At 37.7% G+C, this 20,925-nt stretch overlaps 1 protein-coding gene across 2 annotated transcripts in view; it reads right to left on the reverse strand.

Annotated features, from left to right (window-relative positions):
- Positions 1-20,925, reverse strand: part of CNTNAP4 (contactin associated protein family member 4) — a 238,124-nt gene that overhangs the window by 194,198 nt on the left and 23,001 nt on the right. For both annotated transcript variants that reach the window (XM_019710874.2, XM_074314549.1), the window contains exon 2: positions 3,159-3,269. In XM_019710874.2, the coding sequence (XP_019566433.2) occupies positions 3,159-3,269 (111 nt within the window). The remainder of the gene's footprint in view (positions 1-3,158; positions 3,270-20,925) is intronic.

Genomic DNA, 20,925 nt, shown 5'->3' on the forward strand with positions numbered 1-20,925 from the left:
CATAAAGGCAGAGAGAGATTTAATTCCATTATGTAGTCAGTAATAGCAGTGATTGGTTTTTGTTTGTGTTGTTCACAGTTAAGTATGGATTATACTTCTCTGAGCTACAGTGTTTCCCTGAAAATAAGACCTAGCCAATCAGCTCTAATGCGTCTTTTGGAGCAAAAATTAATATAAGACCCGGTCTTATTTTACTATAATATAAGACCGGGTCTTATCTAACATAATATAATATAAGACCCGGTCTTACAGTAATTTTTGCTCCAAAAGACACATTAGAGCTGATTGTCCGTCTAGGTCTTATTTTCAGGGAAAATCAGTATGTGTGAAATCTGTCAGATTCAAAATGAGATGCATCTTCCCAATGCAAAGAAAGTATGAAAAAGAAGTCATTCACTCAATGGCATTTGTACTAGTTTCCCAGGGCTGCTGTAACAAACTATCACTAACTGGGCAGCTTAAAAGAACAGAATTTTTGCTCTTATAGTTTTGAAGGCTAGAAGTCCAAAATCAAGGTGTCAGCAGGTTTGTGATCTCCCTGTAGGCTTTAGAGAAGAATCCTTCCTTGCCTCTTCCTAGCTTCTGGTAGTCTCTGGCAATACATAACTTTTCCTGATTTGTAGCTACATCATTCCAATTTCTTCTTTTGTCTTCACGGGGCTTTATTCTGTCTTCTGTCTCCATGTGTCTCCATATCTCATTCTCCTGATAAGGCCTTATTTGGAGCCCACTTTAATCCGGTATGACCTTATCTTAACTTAATCACATCTGCCCAGACCCTATGTCAAAATAGTCTCATTCATAGGCATCAGGGTTAGGAATTGAATGTATCCTGGGACCTTTATTTGCTGATTTCTGTTATTTATACATGACCTGCTGACTTGGCCGAACATGCTTTCACAGCCTGACCTAAATACTACAAAGAATGTTGCAATACTAGAAATAACATATAGCCTTTAATAAATCACTCAAATCTGACATTCCTTTGTGAGCATTTCATGTAATTAATAGGGAAAAAAGAAAAACTAAATAAGAAAGAAAAATGTAATCAAGTAGGTTGACAACGAGCAAAAGATAATTAAAATGATCCTGTTTTGTTTCCCTGTTTCATTAACATGCAAATGAGATTCATGAAGTTTGATTTTGTATTTCACCAAGAGCCATAGAAATGAATTAAGAATGAAAATGAGTCCCACTGATAGAGGTTTCTGATGAGTATATAAATTAATGAAAAATAATATTTGATCCAATTAATAACATATATATAGTGATTTATTGAACCTCAACAAATGAAATAAAGATAAATAGTTAAATTAAATTTTCTATCTCTTTCCAAAGGCCAAATCCTATGAAAGCTTTTATTACTCAAATGTTAAACTCTGCTTTACTTTAAAAAGGAGTCCAAGCTGGATCATTCTAGTATCAGTGTTAAGATGGCAGCGTTCCATCATACTGGGAGGACCATGGGTGCGGATCTGGACTGGCCCTCAGAGGGGTTAGGAGAGCCCACTAACCTGCGGTCAGTAAGGCATTCAGAATTGAAAATAGGGAGAGAAAGTCCAGTGTGACCAATAATTCTCACTACAAGGCAAATAAAAGTAACAGACAAGCATTATCAACACAAATATATTCAGGGCCCTCCAGACTCCCCATTTGATACAAGGATCTCCGTGATTACTCTCCACTCATACTCTCATACTCAGAAACACACATAAGTTATGTCAATTATATACAATGAAAAAAAAAGAAACACACATTAAGTAATTGTCTCAAATAACATGAGATAAAATTTTAAAGTAAACTATTAAATCATGCTAACGTGTTAGATATTTATACTGTGCACCAGATGGCAGAACGCAGACACACACATACAGGCGCATGTGATCTATTTGTTATGTCCAAGGTTCAATGTACTCAAATAGTAAAAACCAGCACCAAGGATAACATCAAGGAATAAAATTAGAAGTGGCTGACATACGGGCATACAAGAAGGGGATAAAATAATGAGGTAATCATAGTTTTCATAATATATGATGTCGGTGTCTATTGTTTTATGGTTGATAAAAGTGTTGTTTGTGTTCGTATTGCCAAGGCTTTCTACAGAGTATATGCACAGATGGTTTTTGCCTTAGCATATTATGAAAAGGGACAATGATGTTCTGTCCCTAAGTGCACAGAGTTTTGAAATTCTCTCTTATTTCTACAGCAAGTTGCCATTTAATTATCTGCACTTCCCTTTAAATATATTCAAGCAATCAAACACAACCTAAGAGTCGACCGTATGAACTGCGTATTCCTAAAGGAGCGTGAATGCTGATTAAGTTCCCATTCCCCAACAGGAGAGTAAATCATGTCATCCACATTGCAAATTATACACACTGAGAGCTTATTATTTTTAAATAACTAGCAACTTTAAAAATTACTTCTTCTTGCAAACGTCCTTGCTTATCTTGAAACAGAGAGCCAATTAAATTTTCATGGCTTCTGTATACACAGTGATTGTGTACAGATGCTCCTTGACTTACAATGGGATTACCTCCTGATAAACCCACCGTACGTTGAAAATATCGTTAAGTCAAAAAACATTTAAGACACCTAACCTACTGAACATCATAGCGTCACCTAGCCTACCTCAAACAAGCTCAGAACACAATTCCAGAAAATGCTGACAACACAGTAGAGCATGGGTTATCTAACCTTGTAATCGTGGCCTGGCTGGGAGCTGCGGTTCACTGCCTCTGCCCAGCATCACAAGGGAGCATTGTACCTGGTACTATCACTATCCAGGGAAAAGATCAATGCATATTGCTTTCGCATCATCACGAGGCCGAAAACTCATAAATCGAACCACTGTAAGTTAGGGACCATCTTCATTTTTGTAGAAAAGTTTATTTTCTAGGATACATAAAAAAGCTCACCAGATTGAAGAAATTCAGTTCTTTAGGGGTTGAAATAATGATACAGGACTTTAAAATAGGATGCATCCCTCTGCCATTCCAGAAGCAGTCTTACATGTCATGGACATCCCATGAGTTTCCACCATTTGCTTATTTAGACATTTACTTCCTTTTACAATCTATCCCTTATAATGCTTTTATTAAAAGAGAATGGAAAATTAATGAGATTCGTCATGACCCAAGGAGAAAAAGAAGACTTACCATCTCTTCGATTTAGCTTTGCGAATCCAGGACCATGGCTGCTAGAGAGCTCAGATGAACTGCTGAATGATGCTTGAGACAGGGCAGACACCAGAGGCTCATCACAATCATCTGCCAAGAGGAAAAAAGTCCAGTCAGATTACAACAGTGCTGACAGCTTTCTTGGCTTCAACAGATAAAAGATAAACAACAAAATAAGAAAAACAAGGATCTCTGACAATATGCCCCCTGCTTGTATGCAGTATTCTTCTGTGGGTCTATTAAGTTCAACAAGAAAAGAAAACTTAAAGACAAGAGAATATGAAAATGGAGAAGGCAAACTTCATAGAAATGATAAAATGATATAATATCTTGAGGCAGAAAAGTTTTACTTAAATAAGAACCAAAAATACCTAAACAGTATACCTAATTTATAAATAAACCTATATAAGGAAAGATTTATAAATTTAACTATATTTAAATAAAGAACTATGGTGGCCAAAAGTTTCGTGAAGTGAAAAGAGACATATCAACATGTAGAAAATACTTGCATAAACAGTATAAAATTTGTATTCCAAATTAAGGAAAACAAAATAAAGAAAAACAAAAACTACCTTTAAATCAGTTAGAAAACACATCAGAGAAAAAATGGCACAAGCCAAGACCAGAGAGTTCACAGAACAGAACCAATATAAATTGATGGTCAAACGCATCCGGTTAAAGAAGTATAAATCGACAGATAGATTAGCAAGATTTCAGAACTCTAACAATACCCAATCATCCAGAGAATTTAGGTCAAGAGAAGCTCCAACCCACTACTAGTGGGAGTGCAAATTTGAAACAACTACTTTTTTTAAGAAATTGTATATTTGAACTTTCCATACCCTACGTTCCATCAGTTCCATCAAATTGATATGTCCTCCTGGAAAGAGTATCGCTATGATGAAACCACTGGTCTCAAGGGACTCTGACTTCTTACCCAAGGATGTGATACAAATATTAATATTTTCTGTGTTCCATGAAAAGAAAATAGTTGGGAAGCACTGACCTAGACAAACTCTTGCATTTGTATACCAGGAGATGTGCAATTTCTACCAACATTGCTCACAATAGCAAAAAAAAAAACATTAACAATCCAAACATCCAAAGACCAAAGAACAGAGCAATAAATCATAGTACTTTTCACAGTGGAATAACATACAACAGCAAAATGGAACTACAACACACAACAAAAAAAAAAAAAAAAGAAGGTTGGATCTTAGAAAGAAAATTTGTACTGAAAAAAATCAAGTTAAAGAAGACATATAATAATATTTGTTTCATAGTTTTGAGAATCTTAAAAACAAGCAAAGCTAAGTAGTATGTTCTTTGGGGACACGTAATTTTAAGAAGCTATTAAAAAAACAAATGAAAGGCATAAAATCCGAATAGTGGTTACTTCTGGAGGAATGCAATATGTGCGTATGTGTATATATGGCACGCATATATGTGCATGTCAATATGTATACAAGAATATATATGAAAGTATATACCATCTATCATCTATCCTTTTATGTGTATCACATATAAATTAAAAAATAAGGCACAAAGAGAAAGGGAAAGCATGAGTCTCATGTTGATTATGATATCCATGCACGCTTATTTTATTCAGCTAATTCTTCATTCTTTGCAATCTTTAAAGTATGTCTTTTATTTTGTACAATTATTAAGTTGTTGGCATTTTGCTCTAAACAGAAAAATATTTCTCTCATACTTAAGATTTAACACATACTGGTCATTAAAAATCATGCAGGGTTATTTTCCCAATTTTTAAATTAACAATAAGCAATTTAATTTAAATTAAATTAATCTAAGAATTATCTAAATCATTCTGAAATTTTTTGACACTTATTCTGCTTGAACATAGTGTTTTTTTTTAACAGTTACTAGCCGTTTTACTGCTTAAATATACAAACTACAATATTTTTCTGCAGTCCTGCTATTTGAAATGTTTTTCTTCAAAGCTAAGAAAAAAGTATAAGTGATAAGTAAGTAAAGTATAAGTGATAAGTAAATATTTACCCACTTAACATCTGAATGCCTTTCATTAGCTTTTGCCCAACATAGCATTTTGTTTTTTAAGATTGTCTCATTTTCATTTAAAGTCCACTTTTTCTTCTTTCACACCTTAAATTCTTCAGCTAACTCTGAAGGCAGACTTGATAACCTGCCCACCGTTCCTGCATGTCTCTTGATTGGTTTAAGAACTGAAACTGTCAATCTAGTTGTAATTCAAGTATTAAGGAGTGTAGACATTAAAAGACATGCAGTCATTGAGTAGTAAAGAAAATTCTGACTATGCCCAATGACAAGCAACAACCAAAATGCTGTAGTACACTGTGGAATCTACAATGTGTGTGTGTTTGCATGTACAAATGAGTGTATTATCTATATGGGGTGTGTGTGTGTGTGTGTGTGTGTGTGTGTGTGTGTTGTGTTTACCAGAAGTACAGTCATTTTTGAATCATTATCAGTATTCAGGTGTGACAAAAAAGAGTAACTGAAATTCACAATCAATTTATGCAGATACAAATCAATGTTTGGGATGTAAAATGCCTCTAGTGCAGTCGCTCAGAGGGAATGTATTTATTGTTTATTTGTTTTTGCTAGTATAAACTGAGAATCAATACTGCTCTGTCTTTAGCTTAAAAAGAATAGGGTTAAAATAAGAGAAGGAATGCTTATTCCATTCCTGGGGAGAGGGGCATGTGATATGGGAAATGGATGGGGGTGCAGGTAGGGGCTCCTGGTGTTTGGTAAAGTTCTAGTTGTTGACCTGAGTGGTGTTACACACTTCCCCACAATCTGTTGCATGCTTCTTTAGCAATAAAATATTCTAAAATTATTCTTATATAAACTGAATAACTAACACATGTTCAGTGCATGCTCTGTACTACAACTATTTCACACATGGTATCTTTATCACTTCTCTTTGAGATACTAATGTTATTTTTTATTTTATAGGTGAGGTCATTGAGATACAGAGTTTTGTTAAACTGCTCATCTCACTGCGGTGGGAGCATAATATTTACACAGTGTGCTGGGGTGTAGAATCCAGTAGGAATACCATGACCACAATGATTATTTCTTTAGGTTTGGAATGTAGGAATTTCATCAGACACCATAATGACATGAATAAAAGGCCTCTCAAGAAGTTCTATACGCCAATTCCAGGTCTGCCAAGCTATTTGCTTATTACCAATTTCATCATCAGTAGTCTTGACATCAGGGAGGGAGGTCTCAGACAGCAATAATGCGTCTGGCGTGAGTAAAAGGAGTATTTCCCTCCAGACATCAATGAAATGAAATTCTGAGCTAAGTATCAGTCGCCCGGTGAATTGAATTCCAGAAAACCAGTTTTCTCTGGCTGCACCAGTAAATGCAATAAAATGCAGATTCTGCTCTTGCAAAGCTGAGAACCACAACTGGTTTTGCCCCTCACCCGGGGACATTAAGCAATATTTGGAGACACTTTGGTCATCACAACTTGAGGATACTACTAAAATCTAGTGAGAGTACGCCAGAGATGCTGTCAAACATCCCACCATGCACAGGGCAGCCCTCCATGACAAAGAATCATCCAGCCCCAAATGTCAATAGTGCCACAGCTGACAAGTCCTATTCTAGACTCTGATGAAAACAACCCAGTGAACCAGTGTTCTGAACTAATCTCCCAGCTTGCACTCTCAGCTTCCTCTCAAATTTCAATGATTATTAGCTCTAATTTACAGATTTCAGAGTGCAATAATCATCATTCAGAGTGCATAAATATATAGGCATTTAAGTAAGGAGCCTTCAAATCTGAAATTACATGATATTTCAGTTCAAAACAATTGCATTGTTTTTTTAATTAAGTAATGTATCAGATCGTCATACAATCCTGGTCCTTCACCAGAGGAACTACAATCTATGTACTTATATTACACATACAATAGTACATGTGTGTTATATTTATGCATATTATATGTGTATATGTACAATATTTGTATATGTATTATACACATATGTACCATGTATATATACATATGTATGTGTATGTTATAATGTATACATATACATATGGAATATGTACATAAGCTGGCACTGTACAAATGCTAACTTGGTCATCAAATCCTAAGTGTGATGGCATACACTTATTGTATGGTATCCTTGCATAAATATGTCTGAACATATTTATATATGCATACATATATACATATAAATTCATTACTTCTAATAATACATATGACTATATGTATACATATATGAATGTACTTCACATACATATTATATAATTGTATACACTATATACATTATATAATTGTGTATATTATACATTATATAATTGTATACATAATATAATTGTATGTGTCTACATATGTAACTACAGCGGTTCCAAAAGATGTATGCGTATTTTAAGGAAGGAAAAAAATGGTTAAAATTGTAATACTCAATACATACCAATAACAAAAGATGAATACAAGTCACGTTTGACTTCTGCAATTACAAGAGGTGCTCCAAGTGGTTACCATCAGCATCCAGACACTACTGATTACAACGAACTACTGCTTGAGCAACATTGACCAAAGTGTCTACTTGTATACATTTTTTTGGTACCCCGGTATTTTTATATTTATATGTTAAATATACATTAATACACATGCATTTACATGTGTAAATATACTATATAGTATATGTATATAATATAGTAATTACTATATTTTATTTTATATACTGTAATTGTTACATAATATTATTATATTGCTTATTGTACCCCCACCATCTGCCCATGAGAAGGACAGGGCTGTATACCTCCCAGCAAGAGAGCTCTGGCCTACATCGCACTTCTCCTAGAGAGGAATAGAGGGGCACTAGGATGGCTTCTCTCCAGACAGTGGGCTCCTGCATTGCATGCTCGGACTCAGCTCCCACTCTCAGCCCCAGCCCTCACCCAGCTCCCATCCCTGTGAATGAGTAGTGAGCTGCACTGCCTCAACTCACTGCAGAACCAGGTGGGGACCAAGTACAGCTTGATAACCCTTAATAAAGAAGGGACTTTGACCAAGGGGGGAAAAGGCAACTCTATGTAAAAGGAGCACAGGAGAGCATGAAGACTCCAGTCAATAGTAAAATTTAAAAATACAGTCATCAAGGGGGGAGGCTTGTATAATTCAAATATAGTAGCAGGGCATGTTTGATTAATTGGTGTTTTGTTTTGTTTTTTTTTCTATTTAGAGGAAGAAATGAACATCACTCTACTACTCTGTGCTTTTACAAAATTATATTACTTTTTTATTCAACCTTTTCTTTTTTTTTCTTTTTTTTTTAATTTATTTGGGTGACAATTGTTAGTAAAATTACATAGATTTCAGGTGTACAATTCTATATTACATCATCTATAAATCCCATTGTGTGTTCACCACCCAGAGTCAGTTCTCCTTCCATCACCATATATTTGATCCCCCTTACCCTCATCTCCCACCCCCACCCCCCTTACCCTCTGATTACCACTAAACTATTGTCTGTGTCTATGAGTTTTTGTTTCTCACTTGTTTGTCTTGTTCTTTTGTTGTTTTTGGTTTATATACCACATATCAGTGAAATCATATGGTTCTCTGCTTCTTCTGTCTCACTTATTTCGCTTAGCATCATACTTTCAAGATCCATCCATGTTGTCACAAATGTTCCTATTTCATCTTTTCTTACCGCCGAATAGTATTTCATTGTGCATATATACCACAACTTCTTTATCCATTCATCTATCGAAGGACATTTTGGTTGTTTTCATGTCTTGGCCACCGTAAACAAAGCTGCAATTAACATTGGAGCACACATGTCTTTATGTATAAATGTTTTCAGGTTTTTTGGGTAGATACTCAGGAGAGGGATTGCTGGGTCATATGGTAATTCTATTCGTAATTTTTTGAGGAACCTCCACACTGCCTTCCATAACGGCTGCACCAGTCTGCATTCCCACCAACAGTGTATGAGGGTTCCTTTTTCTCCACAGCCGCTCCAACACTTGTTACTATTTGTCTTGTTGATGATAGCCATTCTGACTGGGGTGAGGTGATATCTCATTGTGGTTTTGATTTGCATTTCTCTGATGATTAGTGATGTTGAGCATTTTTTCATATGTCTATTTGCCATTTGTATGTCCTCTTTGGAGAAATGTCTCTTCAGGTCCTCTGCCCATTTTTCAATTGGGTTGTTTGTTTTTTTGTTGTTGAGTTTCATGAGTTCCTTGTATATTCTGGATATTAGCCCCTTATCGGAGGCACTGTTTGCAAAAATCTTCTCCCATTCAGTTGGTTGCCTCTTTATTTTGTCGATGGTTTCTTTTGCTGTGCAGAAGCTTTTAAGTTTCATATAGTCCCATTCGTTTATTTTAGCTTTTACTTCCATTGCCTTTGGAGTCAAATTCATAAAATGCTCTTTGAATCCAAGGTCCATAAGTTTAGTACCTATGTTTTCTTCTATGCAGTTTATTGTGTCAAGTCTTATGCTTAAGTCTTTGCTCCATTTTTAATTAATTTTGGTACATGGTGACAGATAGCAGTCCAGTTTCATTCTTTTGCATGTGGCTATCCAATTCTCCCAGCACCATTTATTGAAGAGGCTCTTTCCTCCATTGTATGTTTTTGGCTTCTTTGTCAAAAATTATCTGTCCATGTATATGTGTTTTTATTTCTGAGTTCTCAATTCTATTCCATTGGTCTATCTGCCTGTTTTTCTGCCAATACCATGCTGTTTTGATTATTGTAGCCCTGTAGTACAAGATAAGTCAGGGAGTGTGATACCTCCAGTATTGTTCTTTTTTCTTAAGATTGCTTTGGCTATTCGGGGTCTTTTGTGGTTCCAAACAAATCTGATGATTTTTTGTTCTATTTCTTTAAAAAATGCCATTGGGATTTTGATGGGGATTGCATTAAATCTGTATATTGCTTTGGGTAATATGGTCATTTTAACTATGTTGATTCTTCCAATCCATGAACACAGAATGTCTTTCCATTTCTTTGTGTCTTCTTCAATTTCTTTGGTTGCCACAAACTGTCCCTGTTGATGGTGGTCGAATAGCCTCCTTTAGTATTTCTTGTAGTGCAGGTTGTGTATTAGAAAATTCCTTCAGCTTCTGTATGTCTGGAAAGGTCTTTATTCCGCCTTCATATCTAAAGGATATCTTTGCTGGATATATTATTCTTGGCTCATAATTTATCTCTTTCAATAGTTTGAATACTTGGTTCCACTCCCTCCTGGCTTGTAGAGTTTCTGCTGAAAAATCTGATGATAATCTAATGGGCTTTCCTTTGTAGGTTACCGTCTTCTTTTCCCTGGCTGCCTTGAGGATTCTTTCTTTGTCGTTGATTTTAGACAGCTTCAATACAATGTGCCTTGGAGAAGGCCTGTTGGGATTGAGGTAATTAGGTGTTCTATTTGCTTCTTGGATTCGAGGATCCAGTTCTGTCCACAAGTTTGGGAAGTTCTCATCGACGATTTGTTTGAATATATTCTCTGTTCCCTTCTCTCTTTCTTCTCCTTCTGGTATGCCCATTATTCTTATATTGCTCTTTCTGAAGGAGTCAGAAAGTTCTTGTAGAGTTCTTTCATTTCTTTTAAGTCTCAAGTCTCTTTCTTCTTCCATCTGTGTAATTTCCAGGTTTCTATCTTTGATGTCACTGATTCTTTCCTCCATCTGGTCAACTCTACTACCTAAGCTGGCTATTTCATTCTTAATTTCTTCTATTGAGTTCTTAATCTCCAGAAATTCTATTTGGTTCTTTTTTAAGATTTCAATCTCTTTCGTAAAATGCTCATGTTGTTCTTTGATTGTGTTTCTGAGTTCATTAAACTGCCTTTCTGTGTTTTCTTGCATCTCCTTGAGTTTTTTCAGAACTGCAATCTTGAATTCTCTGTCATTTAAGTCACATATTTCCATATCTTTAAGTTTCTTTTCTGGAGACTTTTCACTTTCTTTCTGAGCTGTCTTGTTGCCTTGGTTATTCATGGCAATTACTGATTTATTATTTCTCTTCCTAGACATCTACAGGAGTGGCTTCTGCAACAGGTTGATAGGAAGAGGTCTTTCTTTTGTTTTCCAGTACTTGTTGGTAGAATGTTTTATTTTCTCTCCAACTGCACCCTTTTTTTCTCTCTCACACGGTAGTGCTATGTTTTCTTTGCACTATTCCAGCTTCTCACACAATGGGGGGATTCCCTGGGAGACGGACTTCTCCTCTGTTAATAGTTTGCCTGGGTCACAGGGCGCAGTGTCCGTGTGGGTATGCAGAGAGCTTTTGAAGTTCCAAAACTCTTCCTGCACCAGATTCAGAGCCCATATGTTTCAGCACTTCTGTTTACTCCTGTAGGGATCCACCCAGATAGGTGGGTCCAGGGGCAGGGTGAGTTGTGAGAGGTGGCCCAGAGCAATGGCGGCTACCACCACCATAGCTGGTCCTGCTTCCACAGCTCCCTCCTCTTTGCCGGAACTAGTTGAGCTGCGAATCTGTGTCTGCCGTCCACAGTTCTCAGAACAGCAAATATTCTGTTCTTTTGATCTGATACTGATACTGTTCCGCTTCTAGCACTGGGCAGGTCGGGGCAGGGCGAGCTCTGGGAGCGTGGGGAGGGGGCAGCTAGTCTCAGTGCCTAAGGCTTCCGTTTTCTGTGTAATTTCCAGGTTTCTATCTTCGATGTCACTGATTCTTTCCTCCATTTGGTCAACTCTACTACCTAAGCTGGTTAGGCAGTGAGGGCTTAAACCACCGTTTTCAGCCTTCTTCCTTCAGTTTTTTCTCTGAGGTCTCTGCCGTGAGCATTGGGTTCAGTCGTGTTATATGCTGCCCCCTCAGCCCTGTGGGCCATAAGCAGAGCCCTAGAAGTCCAAGTTCTTCCCTCTCCCACAGCTGCGGTAGTTCCGGGATGCAGCAAGCTCCAAGCACTGAGCTAGGTCTGCGTCCTGTGCCAACACGGCTCTGTCTCCATACTTCTCCCTTCCCTCCTCCTCTGCTAGCACAATTCGCCCACCTTTAGGTGAATTCAGTAGTGGGCCTCTTTGTCTTGACTGTCTGCTGTGCAGGGAGTCCTTTATGGAGTTATTGTTGTTCCATTAGTTGTAAATTCCAGGGGACCTTTACAGAGGCTCACCTCACACTGCCATTTTGATTCTATTCCAAGCTTGTCTGATTTATTCAACGTTTTTCATAGTGATATTAGAATTTCCACTTAACCTTGATATACAGATGGAAATGTGAAACTATAGTTTCTAGTCTTTTTTGTTTAAAAAAAAAACACAACTCTATACACTGATTATATGTGGAGAGTTTCAATGAATTCTCTTATAATATTCATATTATTAGAGAAAATATTACCTAATTTCTGCTGAGACATTTTCACACACACACACACACACAAAGACACAATAATCTATAGCTTGCAGGTAACTATCTCAGAAAACTCAACATTTACTCTTCACATAAGAGAAAAACCACTGTCATTAAGAAGACAATGATAAATTAGATCTCCAGCAAATTGTGTATGTGAAAAATTTCAATAGCCTTTTACAAATAAAGATGCAAGCTATAATGAAAGTATTTTAATATAGCTCGATCAAAAGTAATTTAATTTTATTTTACAAACGGCTTTAATGCAGAATTCTCAAGTAAGTAAAAGCTGTTCAGTTTTTAATAAAAGTAATTCAATTTTCTTAATCTCTGTGTAATACTACCTGCACTGAGATAATAGGTATATATTATTGGCTGCTTATGTTCTCAGTGCCTTACATGTATTAATGCATTTGATCCAGACAAATACTCTATACTACTTGATACTATTAACTCCATTGGACAATCGAAGAGAAAGGGACACAAAGGTTAAATAATTTACCCAAGGCCACAGAGCTCCAATTCTGAGCCAGTACACTGTTGAAACAAATATTGGTCATTTAAAATACACTTGACAAAAAAAAAAACACAGGGCTGATTTTCAGTAGTATTCAGCTTAATTGTCAATGAGTAAAAACAACCTTCTCTGTTATTTGGAAGACCTGCCAAAGTCAGCTGCATGTGGGCTAATGAATCATGTTTCCCACAGGAATATTCACTGGATAAAAACAGAATAGGATAGGATGGGATGGATGGGATGGGATGGGATGGGATGGGATGGGATGGGATGGGATGGGTTGGGATGGGATGGGATGGGATGGGATGGGATGGGATGGGATGGGTTGGGATGGGATGGGATGAGATGGGACGGGATGGGATGGGATGGGATGGGATGGGAAGGGATGGGTTGGGATGGGATGGGATGAGATGGGACGGGATGGGATGGGATGGGATGGGATAGGATAGCAAACATGCTTAAAATCTTTAAAAGTCCATACATTAGAGGTAGGGATGGGACCACTGACAGAGAGTGTTGGAAATGTTAGAATCTCAGTCTATTCAGAAAACAAATAAAGTTTATTTAGACCTAGTCCAAATATTCCATTGACAGATTCAAGACTAAGGAATGCTCTTCCCTTCACGAAATCTAATTCCTTAAACAAAATGTTTTATTCCAATCTATATTATTGAAATTGGAAATCATCAACTAATTTAGGAAAGTATGGAATTATGCTAACAAATATGAAAAATGTTGTGTACAAGGCCAGGTTTCATCCAAAAGTTAAGTAACAATATTGTTCTCTAACCATAAACCCAGTCTGAGGTATTTCTACAGATTATTCAGGTGTAGTTTCAGGACTCCAGGAGTCCCATCTCTCTGCCCTGGCATGACATAGATCCAGTCTCTGATGCACCTCTGACTGCTGCCCAATGAGAGATTGAGTATACAAATGGGCAATGGCAGACTGCATACAAAAAATATAGCTCCAGTCCACAACCTGCAGGAACCAGCCCAAGAAGACAACCTACTGTTTAGTAGCCAGCCCCGGAAGCCAGACAATCACCCCTGTAGCAATTGGCTCAAAACAGCCAGGACTTGGTTAAAAACGTAGAGCTTCACTAATTTGCTCCCCTGCTTTCAACTATGTATTTAGTAGTGATTTAAAAGTCAGAAGACGCCAAATTTGCACACCTAACCAATCACATAGGGTGCCCTATGTCTAGTTAGCCTGCCTACAGCTTCCTTCTGTCGTCAACCTCCAATCAGAATACACCCAAAGCCTTCCCTTTTTTTCCACTATCAAGTTTTCCCTTGCCCCTGCTTGCCTTTGCATCTCTGTCAAACACAATTGATGGTGGCTGACTCCCTTGCTATAGTGAACTCTGAATAAATAGCTTTTGCTTGGTCTCATTTGGGTGGTCTTCATTTATTTATATGCTCATAAGCTCTTCTCAAGTCTGTAGGCTCATCCTCACTATTGTGGCCACTCCAGGAATTCACTCAGCGTATCAAAGAAAAGCCACAGAAGTCCACCCTAAGTAACTATGGAAGACCCACGTATATTTGAAAAGTAGCATCATCCTCCTGATGCAAAAATATATGGATCAACTCCAGGTTACCACCTCTGTGGAATGTGCACCTTCGGTAATTCATCCTAGCTACACAGTAGAATCACACGGGGAGATGCAAAACTTGCCCATGACTGTGCCCCATTCTGGGTCACTCTGACTTATGCTGTCTGGGGTATAGTTTAGCCAGGACTATGCTAGTTTGGAAATCACTAAAATAGACATGCAAGTTAATTTCTATCCCATGAAGAGTTCTGCTCCTTTCACAAATGTCTATGCCTTTCATACTGTTTCATGAGGCTTTTTAAAGATTAAAGAAATGGTTACGGTGTCCCACCTCACCCTTTTTTCCCTATGTAGCCATGTCAACTGACAGTGTGTGGAGGCAACTGCTGCACAAGTGATATTCTGGTGAGAAAAAGAAAAAATAAATTTTAAGGACTAGTGACAATACAATTTTCATAATTTTTCATAAAAGCAGGTGACAAAATATGGGCATTTCCTGATTTTTATCTCTCATCATTATATAAAATAGCATTTCAACTCAATGAAATACCACTGAGTATAGACTACTGCTAAATTCCTCACCTTCTTTGAGTATTCATTTGAGTTTGACATGAAAATTAACATTCACTTGAGTATACTAGCTTTAGATATGCTAAGTAAGATAGAGATGAGCTTCTAACTTTGCCAATCAGTGGCTTAAAACTAAAAACTAACATACTGCTACAACTTAAAAATATTTGTCAATATGTTTTTCTAGAGCTGATCTAAAGTCAGGGATGATTTTCAAGTAATTCATTTTGGCAACAGGCTATAAGTTTCTATTCCTTTCTTCTTCTGTAAGACATGAGTGAATTCTATACAGAATTGTTAATACTCTGTGGTGTTAATGGGATAAGCTTTCACTTGGAGGCAAACACTGGCTTATGTGCCCCAAGTTAGAGCCTTGGTTTGAATAGCTTTCCCAATTAATCTTCACAATTAATGGATTAATGGGAAGGCAGTTAACTTTTAATGACAGCACAGCCAGAGGCTGATTGATTTTAGAGGTTTAATAGCAACTATTTAAAGTCCAGATATTAGAAGAAGACCTACAAATTCACCAAACAAAATTAACCAAAGGTGAAGGAGTAGAAGAAATAATTAAAAAGTAAAGAGAGTATCAGTGCTCTAGGAATCTACTCATCACAGACATTTATTGACAGCTAAAATGGCAGCATGCGACACTGTGATGACTAGATTTAAGACTTGTACACATATCTTGAATCAATTCCTTTTATAACCAAATCTAAATTTCAGAACTGACTTTTGATTAAAAAGGACTTGAAGCAACGTTAAATAATCATAAAACTCAAAGTAATTCAAATCATAGATTATAGGACATAAGATGTTTAAGACAGTGATATAAAGTATCCTCTCACAAAATTAGGATTTTTGTGGAATGGGAATGGAGAGAGGTTTAGAATAGTAACAGGTGTGTAACTTGGATAAGATAAAGTATGCTTCAAATTTAAAAAGTTGAAGTCCAGTCTAAAGAAACTCTTGTGTAAGGTTAAAAACTAATAGTTACCAAAAAATGATAATAAATGCAAATTAAAATGATGTCCACCAAACATGGGATCAGTGCCGTTGACAATCTAAACACACAGTTAAGCAAGAAAGAGGATGGAAGACATAGAAAATATTACGTACAAATGAATCCAATGCAGTTGTCTACATTCGCTCATGCACGGATTCTGGAATGTCTACAGTTTGAACTCATAGGCATTTATGGGATTCCTCCTCCATTTACTGCAAACACCATAGATTAAACTGACTCTAAGTCTATGCTAGAACAGCTAAAGTCAAATGGTAATGAAGACATGTCTATAAAAGAAAATCGGTTTAAATGTATAGTATAAAGAATTTTTTTTCTCTTTTTTCTTCTTTTTTAATAGGGTCATGTAAAAACTCTGAGTGACTTACTGCAGATAACTACTTGTTTTTCACAGCCCAGGGCTAGAGGCAGAGGAGGTAAATGGATGCTGTATTAGTTTGTTATCGCTGCTGCAACAAATTACCACAAACTTAGTGTCTTACAGCAACACAAATTTATTATCTTACAGTCTGGCTGTCAGAAGTCCAAAATTAGTTTCACCGGGCTAAAATCAAGGTGTCAGCAGGGCGACGTTTCCCCTGGAGGCTCTAGAGGAGACTGTTTCCTTCTTTTTTCAGCTTCTAGAGGCTGACTATATTAGAGGGCCCTCTAATCTCTGTTTCCATGATCATATCTCCTGCCACCCTCTTTTCCTTATAAGGATTCTTGTAATTACATCCGGGATCATCACCCCATCTCAAGGTCATTTATCTAATCACATCTGCAGAGTCCCTTTCGCAGTGTAAGGTTACACATTCAAAATTGCAGGGATTAGGATGTGGACATCCATGGGAGGCCGTTACTCTGCCTACCACAGTTACAAACTGTAGGTGTAGAATCAAGAAATGAAGGTTGTATGGCTCAAAATATTGCCCACTGATTGTTAAAAAACAGTTTTGAGTCTGATGCAGTGACGCGCATATTTTGCTTTCATGATGAGAACTTCTGTGTTGAGTAAGCCAGTAGAGTTAAAAATGGAATCCACATGTGGGATTATAATTTGAGATGGACAAGACCTCACCGGAAGATTACCCCAATCTTCTCCTCAATGCACAAAGCTGAGACATGTTTCTCTCTCTTTTGACCACCTACGTCTTCTCCAAGTCTCGGTCACAATTCCCCGTTTGCTATGATACACCTCCAAGGAGCCACCACCTCACCCCTTCCATCCTTCCGGGAGGTGCCCCCTTAACCTGAACAGGCATCTAGTCTAGCACCTCCCAGGTGGTCTGGATCTCTACTTGCTGACATGAAAGTGTCTGGAAAGTCAGCATCATGTGTTACCTGTCACCTCTCACAGAAGACAGAACATAGTGTAGCATAGTGATTACAACTGTAGCTTTGGAGCCATCCTCCTGGGCTCATTACTCTCTTTAAACTCCCTTCCCTCATCTCTAAATGGGGATGATGACAGTACTAAGGTAAACTAGACTTTCTGAGAACTAAGTGAGTCAGCATTAAAGAGTACTGGTACCTGGTATATAGTAAGTACTATGTAAGTTTCTGGATTGCTACCTCAAGTGTTTATAATTATAAATTCAAAAAATCAAGAGTTGGAACTGACTAAAATTTAGCTGGGTATCTCTTACAAAATCTTATTATAAGAAATATCCCTTAAAAAGTAGAAATATACAGAGGCAACATTTAACATGCCTAACCACATTGTTATCCATCTCTTTAAAAAAAAAAAAAATAGCACAAAATCATTAACCAAAAAAGAAGTAAAATGTTCTTGTGATACATTCTTTTCCTATTAAGGAATAATTTTTAACATTCCAACAGGCCATATTTTCTCTATATCTCTTGAACTTCAGAGTTATTTTATTTATTCCAGAAGAATAGAACTTAATACCACATATGATGCAGAAATTGAATGGCCACAATTCATAAGGGAAGTGGAAAGGAATTCAGAGAACACGGGGCATCTCTTCATTTGGGCACCTTTGATGATGTATTAATAGTTAGAGCATGCGCTGGTTGGCTAAATCATGCATTCATGAAGTCACAGCAACAGTGACCTTCTAAGTGTGTGTTATTTCTATTAACCGATATTTTCCACCTGAAATTGCCATGTTTTAGACTTTGATTCCTGGAGGGAAAATTGGGTAAGCCTCAATTCAATTCCTTTTCTAGTCATATTAGATGATATTTCAACATTTGTGAACAAATACTCCATTTCACTTCTAAATTATTTTGAGAGTTGTTATTTGTATCTCAAAATATCACACCTAAAGATGAAGGCTGAAATGTTTTATAGTAATAAAGAATTTTTCTGCAGATAAATGCATTTTAGTAGATGAGTCTGTAAAGCTATTTTAATGAACAGCTATTTCTAACTAAGGGTGGAGAGGGGGTAGGGAACCAAGCCGACTAGAAATAATGAGCTTTTCTGGGTAATAACATGAAATTAGATGGAGAATATTTCCATTTCATTGGCTAAAATTATTGTGTTTGATTTCATAATCAAGCAAGCGACAAGCTGGGCTGGCATGGGGGGGTATTTTCACTGTTTTTGGCAATTTAGTTAAAAAGCTAGCTGAGCAGGTATGATTTAACTCAAGGGGAGAACAGGCTGATGACTGTTCTGACCTTTGGAACCTCCCTCTTTCCAACAAGGCCATACTCCCTCCAGAGAACCACCACTGTTTCAAGGACACTTGGAGGTTTCCAGCCCCTCATCTCTTTAAATATAGATAGCATAGTGGTTCGGGCCCCATGGACAAGTGTATAAGTCCCTCAGTGGGCAGAGTTCTAAGATGATCCCAAGAATCTATCCCCTTTTGCAGACACTTTGTAGAAGTCCTTCCCCTTGAGTACAGGCAAAACCCGTGAATATGATGGAATGTCTCTTCTGTTGTTATGTTACATTATGGCAAATGGGATTTTGCAGATGTAGTTAATTAATTAAGATCCCTGATTTAGGTGACTTTTATTCACTCAAAGGGGAGATTATCCTGTGTGGGCATGATCTAATCAGGGGAGGCCTTCAAAAAGTCTTAAAGGTCAAAGACACAAAGAAGTCAGAGAAGACGTGAAGCATGAGTGAAATTGCTCCCACTGGCCTTGAAGGAGCAAGCTGCCACATTGTGGAAAGGGCCATATGGCAAGAAATGGTGGGTGGCCTCTAGGAGCTGAGAACAGCCCCACATTTAGAGCAAGCAAGAAATCAAGGGCCTCAGCTGCAAGGAACTAAATTCTGCTAAAAACATGTGAGCTTGAAGAGGACTCCAAGCCTTAGATGAGGCCATAAAATGAACCCTTAATGTTTCTAGGTCCTTCATCTCTTTTTAAAACTATTGTTAACACTCCCAACATCCTAATAGCATTCTTTTGTAACTAAACCAAATACTGGTAACTCATTTACTTGTGGGTCTTTCATTGTATATGAGTTCATACATCATTTGTAAATACCATTATATTAGCTGTTATCTAAGATGTATGTACTATGTCTTGAATTAGATCATAAATTATTTAAAAATAGAAGACATGTTTTAGTTCCTTTGCATATCCCACCATGATCAACTTTTGGCCTCAAAACAGTTTTTAAAAAATGTTTCAATATATGTCATTTGACTTTAGAACGTAAAATAATTAACTTAAAATAATTCTTACAGTTTTTAATATGATGATGATATTACAAGTGCACGTGTCATTTTGCTTTCCAAGAATGCCACGGTTAAAAAACGGTAATTTCTGAGTCAGAGGAAGATGGTGAAGTAGATAAACATGGTGCCTGTGTCCTTCCATGAACACATTAAAATTACAACAAAATTACAGAACAATCAACCTGGAAACCACTTAAAATCTAGCTAAACAGAAGTCCTATAACTAAAAATATAAAGAAAAAGCCACGTCAAGACTGGTAGGAGGGATGGAAACAAGGAACGGGTCCCAAACCTCCATATGGCAGTGGAGAATTACGAGAAATATCTCAGCTGTGAAGGTTCCTTCCAGAGGAATGAAGAACCCCAGCCCCACCCCAGGCTCCCCAGCCTGGAGTACTGGTGCTGGGAAGAGGAGCCCCCACAACATTTGGCTGTAAAAAGCAGTAGAGACTCCGACCATCTGGGTGGGATAAAAGGCTGCGGGAAACCCAGACGTCATCTTAAACGGCCTCATTCATCTTAACATCATATTAAACAGACTCACTCACTCACAGGCACTCACCCTGGGCTCCAGTGGAGGAACGGTGACTCAGTGGGTGTCAGAGGCATACAGGAGACAGGCTGAGGGGTGTGGATTTGCAGCAAGGGCTGGAGAATAGTCTCCATTTTCCCTGTGAGTGATCCTTCTCCATAGGGAATGCAGCTGGCAGGTGAGTGCCATCTTTCCTGCGTTGAGCCCTCCCCCACAGGCCAAATCTGAATCTGATTGGTCTGGTGAGCTCTGCTGGGACCCTGTCCCACCCAACTCCCCCAATGCCAAAGGCACTTTCTTACAAGCAGCCAGCCCTGCCTACATCGCACTTTTTCTTGGAAAACTATCAAACTGTCAGAGTCCAACAGACCCCAGACAGGCAGCAATTGGCCTTGGTGTTCCGAGACTTTTGGTGCACTGGCACCACCAAACTAGAATTTACATTAACCTGTGACCACAACTCTTCCTACTCTAGTGACTCCCTGAGACGCTGCCTAACCCAACTTGTGTACCACATGAGGCTCTATCAGCTGCTGAACCTTAA

The sequence above is a fragment of the Rhinolophus sinicus genome, linkage group LG11, assembly GCF_036562045.2.
Source record: "Rhinolophus sinicus isolate RSC01 linkage group LG11, ASM3656204v1, whole genome shotgun sequence".
NCBI lineage: Eukaryota > Metazoa > Chordata > Mammalia > Chiroptera > Rhinolophidae > Rhinolophus > Rhinolophus sinicus.